Source organism: Schistocerca serialis, chromosome 1, assembly GCF_023864345.2.
Source record: "Schistocerca serialis cubense isolate TAMUIC-IGC-003099 chromosome 1, iqSchSeri2.2, whole genome shotgun sequence".
Taxonomy (NCBI): domain Eukaryota; kingdom Metazoa; phylum Arthropoda; class Insecta; order Orthoptera; family Acrididae; genus Schistocerca; species Schistocerca serialis.
The window spans coordinates 505,151,682-505,165,954 of NC_064638.1; the positions used below are offsets into that span (position 1 = coordinate 505,151,682).

Genomic DNA, 14,273 nt, shown 5'->3' on the forward strand with positions numbered 1-14,273 from the left:
TAGAACATTAAATTTCAGTTGCATGACTATGTGACATCTTGAGGCATCAGGTATTCTCCAGATATCAGCATCATTCTTGCTCGACACATTCCACTGATGAGCAGTCTCAGGTAGCACCTAATGAATATAATGAGTTATGTTGTTGAAATATCCTACAAGAACAACACTGATATCTGGCCCTGTTATCTTTTTCTACTTTCCTTTCATTCCCTTCCCCCTCCTTTCCCCCTTCCACTAGTCTAATTCTGTTTTCACTTTAAGTCTCCAGTTTCATCTACTACTTTTGACAGATGTTTACCCCATTCTCATATTCTTAAGCAGTGATCACAGCATTTATTCACAGTTCTAAGAGTTCGTAAATTTTCAGTATTTCAATCTTTTGTAGTATCTTTCAGGAAGAACCATCTTTTTGTTTTCCTCAGAAAATTTCATTTCATATGTTTTGCAGATTTGATTGAGAAGATTGTTTTCCTGTTTTGAGAAGGCTTTATTTTCTTTTGATTATCAAATTGTCTTCATATAAGAAACAGTTTCTTGATTGTGTGCTAATGTGTATCCCAAAATTAAAACTGATTTTCATTGTGGATGGTACCTTGATGTGCTCTTGTCTCGCATCTTTATTGTATCAAGATGCCATTTATATTAGAGAGATTCTTTTTGGATTGATCTGAAGCATGTTCCATATTGTTTCATTCCTTATACTGTTCCTTCCTGTCTTACACAGGATCTCACATAGAAAGCACATTTTTATACTATTCCTCTAAAGTTCTCACAGAGAGAGAGCCTTGTCTTCCTTCTTAAAAATAGGTAGAATAATTGCCTTTGCCCTATCATCAGAAATTTCTTTATAGGTCAATCTATCCTCATTATCCTTTATAGCCACTGAATCGCAATAGATCCTACTGCTTTAATCAATGCCCCTCTGATGTCGTGATTTGCTAGGAGCTTTGACATTTTTCACTTCTAATACAGCTTTTTCTACATTCAGCATCATCAAAACTTCTCTTTCCATTTCCTCCACATTGCTGTCATTTCTTTCTCCTCCCTCTATTTCATTACATGTATTTGTTGCATGCTGTCCTCCATATAAATTTTCAAAGTACTCTTTCAAAACTGTTTCTTCTTCCTGCAAGGGCTTTCCTTCTTTGTTGATGACTTTTGAAATATTTTCATTTTGCTTCCTTCTGTTACCTAATATGTAGTATATCATCCTTTATCATCCATAAAATTGTCTTTTACTTCTTTCAGTATTAATGAAAAGGAAAGGAGCCACTCACTAAATAGAGGAGATACTGAGTTGCAGATAGGCAAATAAGGACGTGCATACGCACACGCACACGCACACACACACACACACACACACACACACACACACACACACACACACACACACACACGACTGCAGTCTCAGGCAGCCGCAACCACATTGCGAGCAGCAGCACCAGTGCATGATGGGAATGGTGACTGGGTGGTGATAAGGAGGAGGCTGGGGCAGGGAGGGAGAGGAATAATAGGGTAGATAGGGTAGGGGTGACGGACAGTGCAGTACTGCTCGGGAGTGCACAGGGACAAAGTGGAGAGAGGATAGGGCAGCTACGTGCAGTCAGGAGGTTAGATGGAGGACAGGGGAGAGGGTGGGCGGGGGATAGTGGAAAAGGAGAGAAGTAAAAGGACTGGGTGTGATGGTGAAATGAAGTCTGTATAGTGCTGTAATGGGAACAGGGAGGCTGGATGGGTGGGACAATGAATAACAAAGGTTGAGGCCAGGAGGGTTACGGGAACATGGGATATATTGCAGGGAAAGTTCCCTCCTGTGCAATTCAGAAAATCTTTTGTTGGTGGTAAGAATACATATGGCATGGGCAGCGTGCTGTGCAACAAGGTGGTCCACTTGTTTCTTGGCTACAGTTTGTCGGTGGTCATTCATGTGCACAGGCAGCTTGTTGGTCGTCATGCCCACATAGGTTAAAGCACAGTGGTTGCAGCTTAGCTTGTAGATCACATGACTGATTTCACAGGCAGCTCTGCCTTTGATGGGATAGGTGATGTTTGTGACCGAACTGGAGTAGGTAGTGGTGGGAGGATGTGTGGGACAGGTTTTGCATCTAAGTCTATTACAGAGGTAGAGCCATGAGGTAAGGGTTTAGGAGCAGGGGTTGTGTAGTGATGGACTAGTATATTGCGGAGGTTCAGTGAACGGCAGAATGCCACTGTGGGAGGGGTGGGAAGTATAATGGACAGGTCATTCCTCATTTCAGAACATGACGTGAGGTAGTCAAAACCCTGGCGGAGACTGTAATTCAGTTGCTCTTGTCCTGGGTGGTACTGAAATAAGGGGAATGCTCTCCCGTGGCCGGACGGTGGGACTTCGTGGTGTGGTTAGAGACTCGAAAGATAAGGCACGGGAGATTTGTTTTTGTACAAAGTTGGGAGGATAATTACGGTCTGTGAAGGCTTCAGTGGATCTCGGTATATTTTGAGAGGGACCACTCGTCACTGCAGATGTGATGACCCTAGGTGGCTAGGCTGTAAAGAAGGAACTTCTTTGTATGGAATGGGTGGCAGCTGTTGAAGTGGAGGTATTGCTGGTGATTAGTAGGTTTGATATGGACGGAGGTACTGATGTAGCCATTTTTGAGATGGAGGTCAACAAATGGGGGGAAGTTGTTGAGGTTCTGGGAGGAATGTGGATAGGGTGTCCTCACCCTCGATCCAGATTGGAAAGATGTCACAATAAATCTGAACCAGGTGACATGTTTAGGATTCTGGGTGCATAGGGAGGATTCCTCTAGGTGGCCCATGAATAGGTTGGCATAGGATGGTGCTATGCGGGTGCCTATAGCCATACCTTGGATTTGTTTTTAGGTAATGCCTTCAAAGGGGAAGTAATTATGGTGACTAGGAAGGAGGTTGCTGGTTTGGAATCCATTGGGCTTTGAGAAAGGTAGTGGTCAATAGTGGTAAGGCCATGGGCATTAGGTATGTTAGTGTAAAAGTAGGTGGCATCAACAGTGACGAGCAGGGCACCGTGTGATAAAGGGATAGGAACTGTGGAGAGTCAGTGGAGGAAATGGTTGGTATCTTTTATATAGGAGGGTAGGGTCCAGGTAATAAGTTGAAGGTGCTGGACTACGAGAGCAGAGCTTCTCTCCGTGGGGGCACAGTAACCGGCCTCAATCGGGCATCATGGGTGGTTGGGTTCATGGACTTCAGGAAGCATGCAGAAGGTAGGAGTGTGGGAAGTGATAGGGGTGAGCAGAGAGATGGACTGCAGAGAGAGGTTCTGGGACGGGTCCAAGGATTTGAGGAGTGACTAGAGATCCTGCTGGATTTCTGGAATGGGGTTACTGTGGTAACGTTTGAAGGTGGCTGTTTCTGACAGCTGGTGGAGTCCTTCTGCCATGTAATCTTTGTGCGGTTCAAAACAACAGTGGTGGAGCCTTTGTCAGCAGGTAGGATTATAAGGTCAGGATCAGTTTTTAGATGGTGGACTGCAGTTCTTTCTGCAGATATAAGGTTAGTTTGCATGTTGAGGGATTTGGGGAATGGTAGTGAGGCAAGGTTCAAGGTTAACAAATTCTGGAAAGTCACCACTCGCATCATGCACTGGTACTGCTGCTCGCAGTGTGATTATAGTTGCCTGAGCCTGCAGTCGTGTGTGTGTGTGTGTGTGTGTGTGTGTGTGTGTGTGTGTCATCTATTTTTGACGATCACCCTACAGGCCGGAAGCTATATTTATTTTCATTGTGCCTATCTGCGACTCAGCATCTCCACTATATGGTGTGTGGCAACTTTTCTTTTCATAATATTGTTACATTCCATCCTGGATTTTCCATTCTTTTACTTATTTTGTGAATTATTCCCAAAACATCTTCTTACAGTGTTATCATTTGTCATGATGCTGTGCTTTATCATTTTCTTTGTCTCTATTACGTTCCATCCTGTCTTTGAACCATTCTGGACATGCATTATTCTTTGCCTTGATGCTTCTGCACTTATACTACCATGGATTTTTTTGGTGTCTGACTTTGGTTGATGTCCTTTCATATGTTTTTCCTCTGCCTCGACTAGAGTCTGTTTGAAGCTGTTCCATTTTTCCTTGGCATCCTTCCTCTCGCCTTAGGGTAGCTGTATCTTAATCTTTCCCCTATATCTCTCTAGGTTGTGTCTATCTTTTAGTTCCCAGCACTTGATTTTTGCATGTCTGTCTGTCCCTATGTACCCTTTCTGAATTTCATCAGTGTCCCTACTAATAGTCTGTGGTCACCATATAGATTAATTCTTGGTATCACTATCAGGCATCTTGTGACTTCATCAGTTATTGTGACATAGTCCAGATGTCATCAAACTTTTTTCACAGCTGGCCAGATAACTGACAAATTGACAAGTGCAGTCCGCACCATCATTCTGTGCAATACTTAAAAGCCAGAACAAAAGCTCTGGGGAAAAACGATGTAAAACTAAATTCAGCATTCTGTTTTAATGATGGGTGAGTGGCAAGCAATGTACAAAAAATGATGACACGCTCAACATATTTGTGAATTAAAAAAAGTTATCAAAGCCAAGTCACTACTCTGTAATGATGCAAGTAACAGAGTTCAGAATCAGGTCATTCAAGAAAAACCTGAAACTGACAGTGATGGAACGCATGTCTATGTCTGAAGTTCACGCAATAATTCCCTCTTTCCCATAGAATTCTTGCTGATGGATGATGCCATGTATGAAAAGAGCATCCTGAATTTGAAAACTTTCCAACTGAGTCCTGATCTGCCCCACCAAACCCTTCTTCACTTCAGCCCTGTCACCCCCCTCCCCTTCCCCTCCGTCAACCATAATAAATCAAAGTTGACTCCATTGGAGGTTATAGTCTTGCAGAATCTGTTACGCTTCCGTGAAAATAGCTTTTCCATTTGGTGTATGCGTATGTGGTCCCGGGTTTGGTTCCCGGCGGGGTCAGGGATTTTTACCTGCCTCGAGATGACTGGGTGTTGGTGTTGTCCCCATCATTTCATCATCATTCGTGAAAGTGGTGTGATTGGACTGAGCAAAGGTTGGGAATTTGTACGGGCACTGATAACTGCGCAGTTGAGCACCTCACAAACCAAATCATCGTCATCATCATCACCATCAACATCAACATGATGTTCCATGCATGCTGCAAACAGATAACACTACTTCCATTATGTGAAAGTACAAGTTCAAATTGACGCCACAAATGAACACGAGAAGTTGTGATGTACTTGGGACATGATGTATTTGTGACATCAATAGACTCATCCAGCGCCAGAGAATAACACAAAAAGTTATTGGCATTTTGCATGTCTGTAGCACTATGTTGCCTCCAATTTCTTCTTCTCTCCGCTTGGCTGAACTTGCTGAAAGGCTGATACTTCCAAACAAAATGGCTTTCTTGCAACACAAGTCATTTCCTCCTCCCACCATAGAATCTTTGAGGAAGTTGCCATCAGCAAATTGTTTTCTTTGGTCTGCCATCTTGTGAACAATTTTGTATATTACAAGGGTGGCAGATTCATTTCCAGCAAAATTTCTTATGAGGAGATTTCTTTGGGTTTTTAAATTCCATTAGTTGGACTGATATTTCTCAAAACATAACTTTCCAGAAAACTTTGAATATGTTGAGAGATGTTTTGTTTCATAGTATGTTTCATAGTTTCAAAACAGCAACAATAGTTTTGTGGTCTTTTGTATCCAAAATGAAGTACTTTACTCCCCCCTCATTGAAAACATGACACCTGGCTTCCACTTTCCTTTTCGTAGTAGCCATGATGAAGTAAACAGATCTGCAAATGAAAGAGACATTGAATTATAAACATAATTAAAGTGTTTGGTTGTTGCATAGCAAGCAGACGTTACAAGAAACAAGAAAATCTAGGTTCAGTAATTTAAAATTGAACGTAGCTGTTTAAGGCACATAGCAACCAGTAGGTATCTGCACATGTGAAAATCTCCCACTATTCTAGACATAATATTTGAATGTAAATTGTGTCATAACTTTTCGTGTTCCAAACTTTGTATCAAGCAAATTCAAGTACCGTCGGGGGGCTGTATCCGGCCCAAAGGCTGTAGTTTGGTGATCCCTGATATAGTCCGTTACGGATTTCTGGTCCAAATTCCAGCTGTATCTGGTAATTTTGTGACTATCTCTTTTCTTATACCATCTGTTACCAATCATCCATTTATTTCTCAGACATATGTCTAGTAAATACACCTCCCTGTCCCCATTTCCTTCTGGCTCTCTGCTTCTTCCTGTAACTGTTTCATATCCTCTTGTACCATTCTCAGTTCAAGCTTTAAAGTCTCCTTTAATCACAGCCATGTGAGATTTGACAGCATCTTCCAGTTTAATGATAAACTCTTCCTTTTCATCATCCTTTTCTAAGGATACAACATACAGTCCCAATTCTTCTATATTCTTTAGACAAATCCCTCTGTCATGGGAGCCATGTTGGCCACCATACCTGAGAGATACGCACAAAGGCTTTTTGTCACTTTCGGTATTTGTTTTGGTCTGAGGCTTCTTTTGATTGTTGAAAGCTATTGGCTTGCTGGGCCTATCATAGCCTTACCAGAGCCTCATTGGTCATTAATTGCCAGGGTTCCTGTAAGACATTCAGAGCTATTGCAGTGGCCCTGAGGCATGCACAGTCTCCACTGTACTTCATCCCTGGAGGCAGTTCCTTACTTTGCGCCGTTGCTTCTCCAATAATGTGAACAAGGGGGTTGGACTTAACAGGATACAATTGTTTTATTAGTATCCTTATTAATCTTTACTGTGTGATGATTGTCATCATTTACATTGCTCATCAGCATTTACATAATTCTTATTTCACTTTATTTTCATTAGTCATCTTTTTTACAAATTCTTGATACTGTTCTTGTTCAAAAATACATTTTGTGCACTTCTGAGATTTATACATATATAGGTACAGTAATTTACTTTTCAATTTTGTGTACAAGTTGCTCTATTAGGAACTGTGATGATGAAACTTGTTTTATGTTACTGTTTATGTATCCCCCATTGACAAAGTGTGTATATGGACCATCAAGAAAGGTCAACTCATTTATGAGGACTGGGTGGGTATAGGTATGCATGAAATGAAAAAGTTTCATTGTGTTTTGATCCTGACTGGAGTTTACAAGTGAAGAAATAAAGATATTGGTCAGCTTTGTAGTGTTGAGAATGGCCAACCACTTTTCAGTGAAATTATGTCTCTCAGCTGCTTCCATGCTATTCTGAGGGTGTTGCTCTTTGACAATAAAGCAACCCGACATGAACATAGGTCAAGTGAAAAATTGAAACCAATCAGAGAAGTTTGTGAAATATGAGAAATTCCCCTTATGGACGCCTACAATCCAAGATGGTGCATGACTCTGGATGAACAGTTGGTCACATTTCGAGGTTGATGTCCATTTCAACAATACATCCCATCAAAACCTGGTAGGTAGGAAATAAAAGTTCTGGACAGATTGCGACAGTGAAACAAGGTGCTGCTGGAAGATGAAAGTGTATTTGGGGAAGGAGGAAGAAACTAGAGCCGTGTGACTTGAAGAGAATGTTTTGAAAACTCTGGTGATGGAACTTGAAAAGTCTGGACATAATATCATCCGTGATAATTTTCTTTACATCTCTCGGTTTAGGTCCTTATTTGTTGTCAAAAGATCTGACACTAGTCGGTACTATCCAAAAAATCATAAGGTGAACTTCCTGCCAGTTTTTATTACACCTAAAGGATGTAAAGTACGTTTTTGGTTTTTAACCAGGTTTGGTGTAGCTTCTTATGTTCGTAAGAAAAACAGTGTTATCATCCTTAGCACTCTTCATGGACAAACAATGGTGTCATCACAAATAAAGAAGCATGATGTTATAATGAAGTACAGTGCCACAAAGGGCAGCGTTGACACTGTGAACCAGAAGACACGATGATACAGTGTGAAGAGAAAAAACAGGGCACAGGCCATTGGTGGTTTTCTTCAACATGATTCGTAAGTGTAACGAATGCGTACATAATTTCGATGATTCTGGCTACCAATAAAATAACATACATCAGGCTTTCATCATAAATGTGGAAAAGCAACTAGTAGTGGTAAAGAAGTCAATGAATTCATTAGTAGAACCAGCTAAGCTACCAGCTAATAAAAGGATTGTGTTGAGAAGAAAGATAAAAAAAAAGTCAAATTATATTTCGGAAGTGCACCAAACCTGTATGCTTGGAACATTCTGCCATTGTTCGTAGATAAGAATAAAAGCCACCAGTAAAAGTATTTGTACCTCAACAATTTTTCACGTTGTAAGTAGTCAAAATATTGTCTATTTATATCAATTTAAACAACACAAGCCTGAGACACCCAACTGGTAAGCAATACTAGACAGAATGAGATTTTTCACTCTGCAGTGGAGTGTGCGCTGATATGAAACTTCCTGGCAGATTAAAACTGTGTGCCCGACCGAGACTCGAACACGGGACCTTTGCCTTTCGCGGACGGCACACAGTTTTAATCTGCCAGGAAGTTTCATATCAGCGCACACTCTGCTGCAGAGTGAAAATCTCATTCTGGAAACATCCCCCAGGCTGTGGCTAAGCCATGTCTCTGCAGTATCCTTTCTTTCAGGAGTGCTAGTTCTGCAAGTTTCGCAGGAGAGCTTCTGTAAAGTTTGGAAGGTAGGAGACGAGATACTGGCAGAAGTAAAGCTGTGAGGACCGGGCGTGAGTCGTGCTTCGGTAGCTCAGATGGTAGAGCACTTGCTCGCAAAAGGCAAAGGTCCCGAGTTCGAGTCTCGGTCGGGCACACAGTTTTAATCTGCCAGGAAGTTTAATACTAGACAGGTTTTCTGGTAAGCAGAGCGTTGTGTCAGTCAGATGTGGATTAATGAGTGCAATGATCATTGGTGCTATTTCCAAATCGCCTTCTCTGGTAGAAAAATTCACTGTGAGAATTAGGTTAAAGCAGAATTAACTCAGTCACAGATACAAGCCGTTCATTAAAGTTGCCAAAAGTCTCTTTCACCTTACATCTTTATTGCTGTGGCAGAAGATTTAATTGCCTGCTGAAGCATGTGAAATCATGATACAGTGAGCACATTTAAATTAGAGCAGTTAATGAAAATTGACAGGGTCATCCATATCAATTGTACAAACCTCAAAATATTGCTCCAGGCAGTATTAAATGAATACTTTCTACTGTATAAAGCTAGTGAGGCGTAGCTACAAAGTTCGAGAAAAGTAGTTGTGAGTCAACTAAAAAAGGACCTTAGCAAACTCATTATTAGGTGCTTTGCTTTGGTCATCTTGAATTTGATGTTATTGCGTTAACGCTGCTGAAGCCCTTTAAGAGGTCTAAGTTTTTTTAAGTTGTTGTCACTAAAAAGTCTCTTAAGGTCTGCTAACATTTACATCAATAATACATGTATCTCAGACGTTTGTAAGTCATTTTGCTGATAATATAGTTCATTTAAATGCTGGTCTTGTGTGTACATAACTGGTGTAAAATAAAACCATTACTAAAATTGCTACAAGGAACCTAAAAAATTTCCTGTTAAATTGTAGACATGTCCACTCTCATACTTTACAAAAAGCATATGAACTTGCAAGAGACTCTGAGCTGTGGTAGCTATATTCACAATAACTGCAACATAGTTCTGGTGATATATTTACCTGCAAACTTTCTTTAATTGTTGTTCTCACTAATTTGTGCGTGCATCGTGTGCGCGTGCGTGCGTGTGTGTGGGCGCGCACGCGTGCATCGTCTGCATCTTTCGTTGGCATATACGTACATTAAAGCATTGAAAAAAAAATTGAGTATATATAATTTAACATGCAGTTGTGATTCCTCATCAGATATTTGATCCAGAATGTGGAAAGAAACAAACATTTCAAACCATAACACATTTTGAGCCACTTGGCATTAATTGGCTAATAAGAAAATTTTGTTGCAGCTGTGCTATGTGGCACAGAATCGCAGCATGTTGATATATGTTGTTCTTTTTGTTTATCAGTGATGCAAGTGCACAGATGCACCCACCTGGTCAACCAATTGTTGCCTTCCGACCAGATAAGGCACGTTCCAATGAAGAAGATGAGACATTCAAGGGAAATCTGAGTGTCTATGATGAATTCAACATATGGGCATCAGAAAAATGTGTGCCACTAGTCAGAGAGATTACATTTGAAAATGCTGAAGAACTAACTGAAGAGGGACTTCCATTTTTAATTTTGTTTCACAATCCAGATGACAATGAAATAGTGAAAAAATTCAATGATGTTGTCCAGTCAGAACTTCTATCTGAAAAACGTTAGTATTTCCTGTGATATAAGTAAATTTATATTCAGTGAAGGATATTATTTTATTTGGTGTTATTTCTCTCGTCTTGCCTATTAATTACTTGTTGTTACAAAATTTCAGATTCCATCAACTTCTTGACAGCCGATGGAGTAAAATTTACTCATCCACTACATCATCTAGGTAAAACGTTAAGTGACCTGCCCTTAATAGCAATTGACAGTTTTAAACATATGTACCTATTCCCAGACATCAAAGACATGGAAAGACCAGGAAAGTTAAAACAGTTTCTAAATGACTTGCATACGGGGAAACTGCATAGAGAGTTCCATTATGGACCCGATCCTGTAACTGACCCACCACGAGTTGATGGCAGTAGTGGAAGCAGTAGCACAACCAGCAAGAAACCTACAACACCACCAGAATCAACCTTTAAGAAGCTAGCACCATCTAAAAACCGTTATACTCTGTTAAGAGATGAATTGTAAAGCATTGTAGTGATGAACACAATTTTAAATGTGAGTGAATGATTGAAACTTTGTCAAGCCTGGTAAGTGGAGACAACAGAACTGAAAATGCTACAGCCAATAAATGAGTGAACTATTGGATATTGAACCTTAATTTTATTTTGTGTTAAAAAAGTAACCCTCAGACAGTGTTTTAGATTTTGTTTACATATTGTTGAACATGGATGTAATCACATCACAGCTAAGAACCATGTTGGTGTCTCTTAGCACTTGACACTTGTGAATATTTAAATTAAATGTATACATTGGTAAATTGGCATATGTCTTACTTGGTGTGTTGTAAATGGGGTTGGCCACCAAACAGAGACAATGATCCTGACCTTAAACTTGTAATTCTTTTTGTCCCCAAGAGTAACACTGATATGATTTCTCCAGATTCAATGTGCATAAAATGAATTTGTGTCATTTTGACCTCGCATTTAGTGGCTATTGGTTTCAATTTAGATACATGCCTGCTAAATACTGATGGATTGTGTAGTAAAATACGGAACTGAGTCAGCATAGTGGATTTGTCTGAATGAAATTTGCCACAGATTGAGGATGTAGTCAGTTTCACTAACTGGTTACTCTTGAGTGTTGTTATAATTGAGTGATTGCTGTCCGCTTGTGCAATGATTGTTTTTTTCATTTCCATAATTTATTGTACTTTTATATGTTATTACGTAGAGCTTGTTGTATAGAAATGGTTATCAGTAATTCACTTTGTTGAAAAATTAATAGTCTAAATTTGTAATATTTTGATTTCATAAATGTTGTATGGTGCAGTGTGTGTTTTGTTGAACAACTGCAGGGTGATGCTGAGTAAATACTGCAAATATTGAAGGGAAGGAAAGAAAAATACATGTCGCCAATTCAGAGCAAAGGAAAGGGCAGCCGCTGGCCGCTTCTAATTCACTGTAACTGTATATAACAAATTGTAGTGTTTTTAGTTCACACACATCTGATGCAGATAAATAAAGTTACTTGAAGTACTGTAAAAATATTACTGAAAAATTCAATGTGTGTGTTTTGGATTTATATACTAATACTATTAACTGTTCAGTTAATTGAGAGCTGCAGTTTAGGAAACCAGTTGATCTAAAACAAAAATTATTTACTTGACTGCCTGTCATTAATAATAATAATAATAATAATAATATCATCATCATTATTTTCCTTCCTTTCATGGTGGTCACACAACAGCAGCAACCCTTGAGATTGAATATGGTACATTTCCCTTCACTAAAATCTGAAAATGAGGTCTATGTTTCCGTAATCTATTTCTCCGACATAAGATGAGATAACGTACATGTGTACATGTTAAGGAAACACATCAAAATAAAAAGAACTGTATATGATTGTAACTGTTAAAGAGTATGAATCACTTTTCTTCGCTGGGAAGATGTGGGAATGTTTGTGCAGTTTGATGCATTATCAACAATGGGAAGCAACAACACAATTTGTTTAAAAATTGTGTGACCTTAGAAGAGAAATGTATAAAATATATTTTTCCATCTAGATGTAAATAAAGTGAATGAATAAAAATGTACAGTTGTTCATGTTAGATTTCAGTATCTTTAGAAATTAGTTGTGTAGAAGTGTGAATGATGTGTATAATCATAAAAACATTGAAATCAGTATTAATAGGTAGCCCTTTTAATATAGGTACATATTTTCTTTTGCTTGCATTATAAGAGTATTTTTTGTTTTAAGAGAGTATTAAACTGAAAATTTAGTTGGCACAATATTGACAACTTTATACTTTTCTTGGCTATTACAGAAAAATTACAGTAACTTACTAAGTTATTCATTCTGAATAAGAGTTGCCTTATTTTCACTCCTTGAACCAAATTGATAATTAGTTCATGTAATATAATGTATCAGCTCTAACGAAGTGTCGTGATCTACAAATTGTTCTGTTTATGTAAGTATGCAGTATCTGTCGGTTCTCTGATTTAATTATGGCACATTTGGTCCTACATTTCGTGATTTGGCCGTAACATGTATCCATTTAAAAAATGTACCTTATAAAAAAAAATTTGGAATATCGCGACTCAGCATCTCCGCTATATTGTTACATTGAAGTTATACATCTCAGATGTTTAAAAAGCTGTTTTATGTTTTGCACTAATTATGATGAGAAACAATACATATGCCTTTGAGAATAGATGACAGTCTAACACTGAGATTTCTGAAAAAAAAGGACTTTCCTTACAAAAAATGTTGTAGAATAATGGAATGTTTTGTACTTAAAGTCAAGTTAGCAGTTTTTTATTTGCTCGTTTCTGTGCATTGAGCTTATTTATGTGAGCGAGCCCACAGATGTATTACATGCCACTTACCAGGCTGGTTCATAATATATGTACAATGTGATACTTCTGCCAAAAGTGAACAAAGCAGGGTAAATAGTAATGTGAGGCTCGTAGCCCTAGAAAATTAAAAAAAAAAAAGAAAGGAACTGTTTGTTAAAAGCTATAATGATTTTGAGACAGGAATTTAATTCGAAAAGTGCATTTAATGTTCAGGTTATTACTCTGTCTGAGAATATGCTGAGTATAAACATCGGTTACAAAGTGTATGTCATCATTCTTAATTTGCTTGCACCATGTAACAAGTTTTACACCATTATATTGCAAAAATTCTCAGGTGAATAATGTTGCTGTCTATGCTGGTAAAAAGTGTTACCTATCTATAATGTTGTTACATCTGCTGTATCATTGTAATTTAATATGCAGTGCTATCCAGTGTGTAAAAGTCGACTAGTAACTTTCAGCATTAGAGATCACTACGAATCTACATTTATTAACTATGCACAGTTACAGTGACAAGTGAAATATTGTTATTTTGGAAAGCTTACTGTGCTTCTCATAAGCATTTTTGCGAACTTTGAGTTCTTTGCAGTGATATATATAACAGCAGATAATTTTAATGGGTCGTTCTTAATAATTATTAGATGGACACTCTCTATGATGCAGTCAATATTTTTCGTGTGTGTGTGTGTGTGTGTGTGTGTGTGTGTGTGTGTGTGTGTGTGTGTGTGTGTGTGTGTGTTGTAGGGAGAGCGAGTGCTCTTTGGTTAAAATGGAGATGAAGAGTCTCTCCCTCCCCCCGCTCCCCTCCTTCCCTCCCTCCACATCTCCATTTTAAACAAAATTATAGTCTTTTTATATAATTTCACAACAGTTACTTTCTTTCTTCTTTTATATCATTATATTTTCCAAGATGTAGATCATAATGAACATGGACTTTTAATTGAAATACCAGTGGCATTTCCACTACAATTACTGGCAGTTTGCCATAACTGTAATGATTCATAAAAAAATAGTAGAAATTTGAATTGTCATTTCGACATGATTTTGTATACAGGAAAAGTGAAGAAAACCAGTACATTTATAATAAATGAAAAAATGACCACTTTTAAAAATAACATGTTTAATATTTTATACTGTATCAGTTCAATCTCATTCA

General features: G+C 38.6%; 1 protein-coding gene across 1 annotated transcript in view; it reads left to right on the plus strand.

Annotated features, from left to right (window-relative positions):
• LOC126474149 (endoplasmic reticulum resident protein 44) overlaps positions 1 to 13,313 on the plus strand; it is a 90,137-nt gene extending 76,824 nt beyond the window's left edge. Inside the window, exons 6-7 of the mRNA XM_050101608.1 lie at positions 10,016 to 10,311; positions 10,423 to 13,313. Of these exons, the coding sequence (XP_049957565.1) occupies positions 10,016 to 10,311; positions 10,423 to 10,787 (661 nt within the window). The 3' untranslated portion in view covers positions 10,788 to 13,313. The remainder of the gene's footprint in view (positions 1 to 10,015; positions 10,312 to 10,422) is intronic.
• The last annotated feature ends 960 nt before the right edge of the window (positions 13,314 to 14,273 follow it).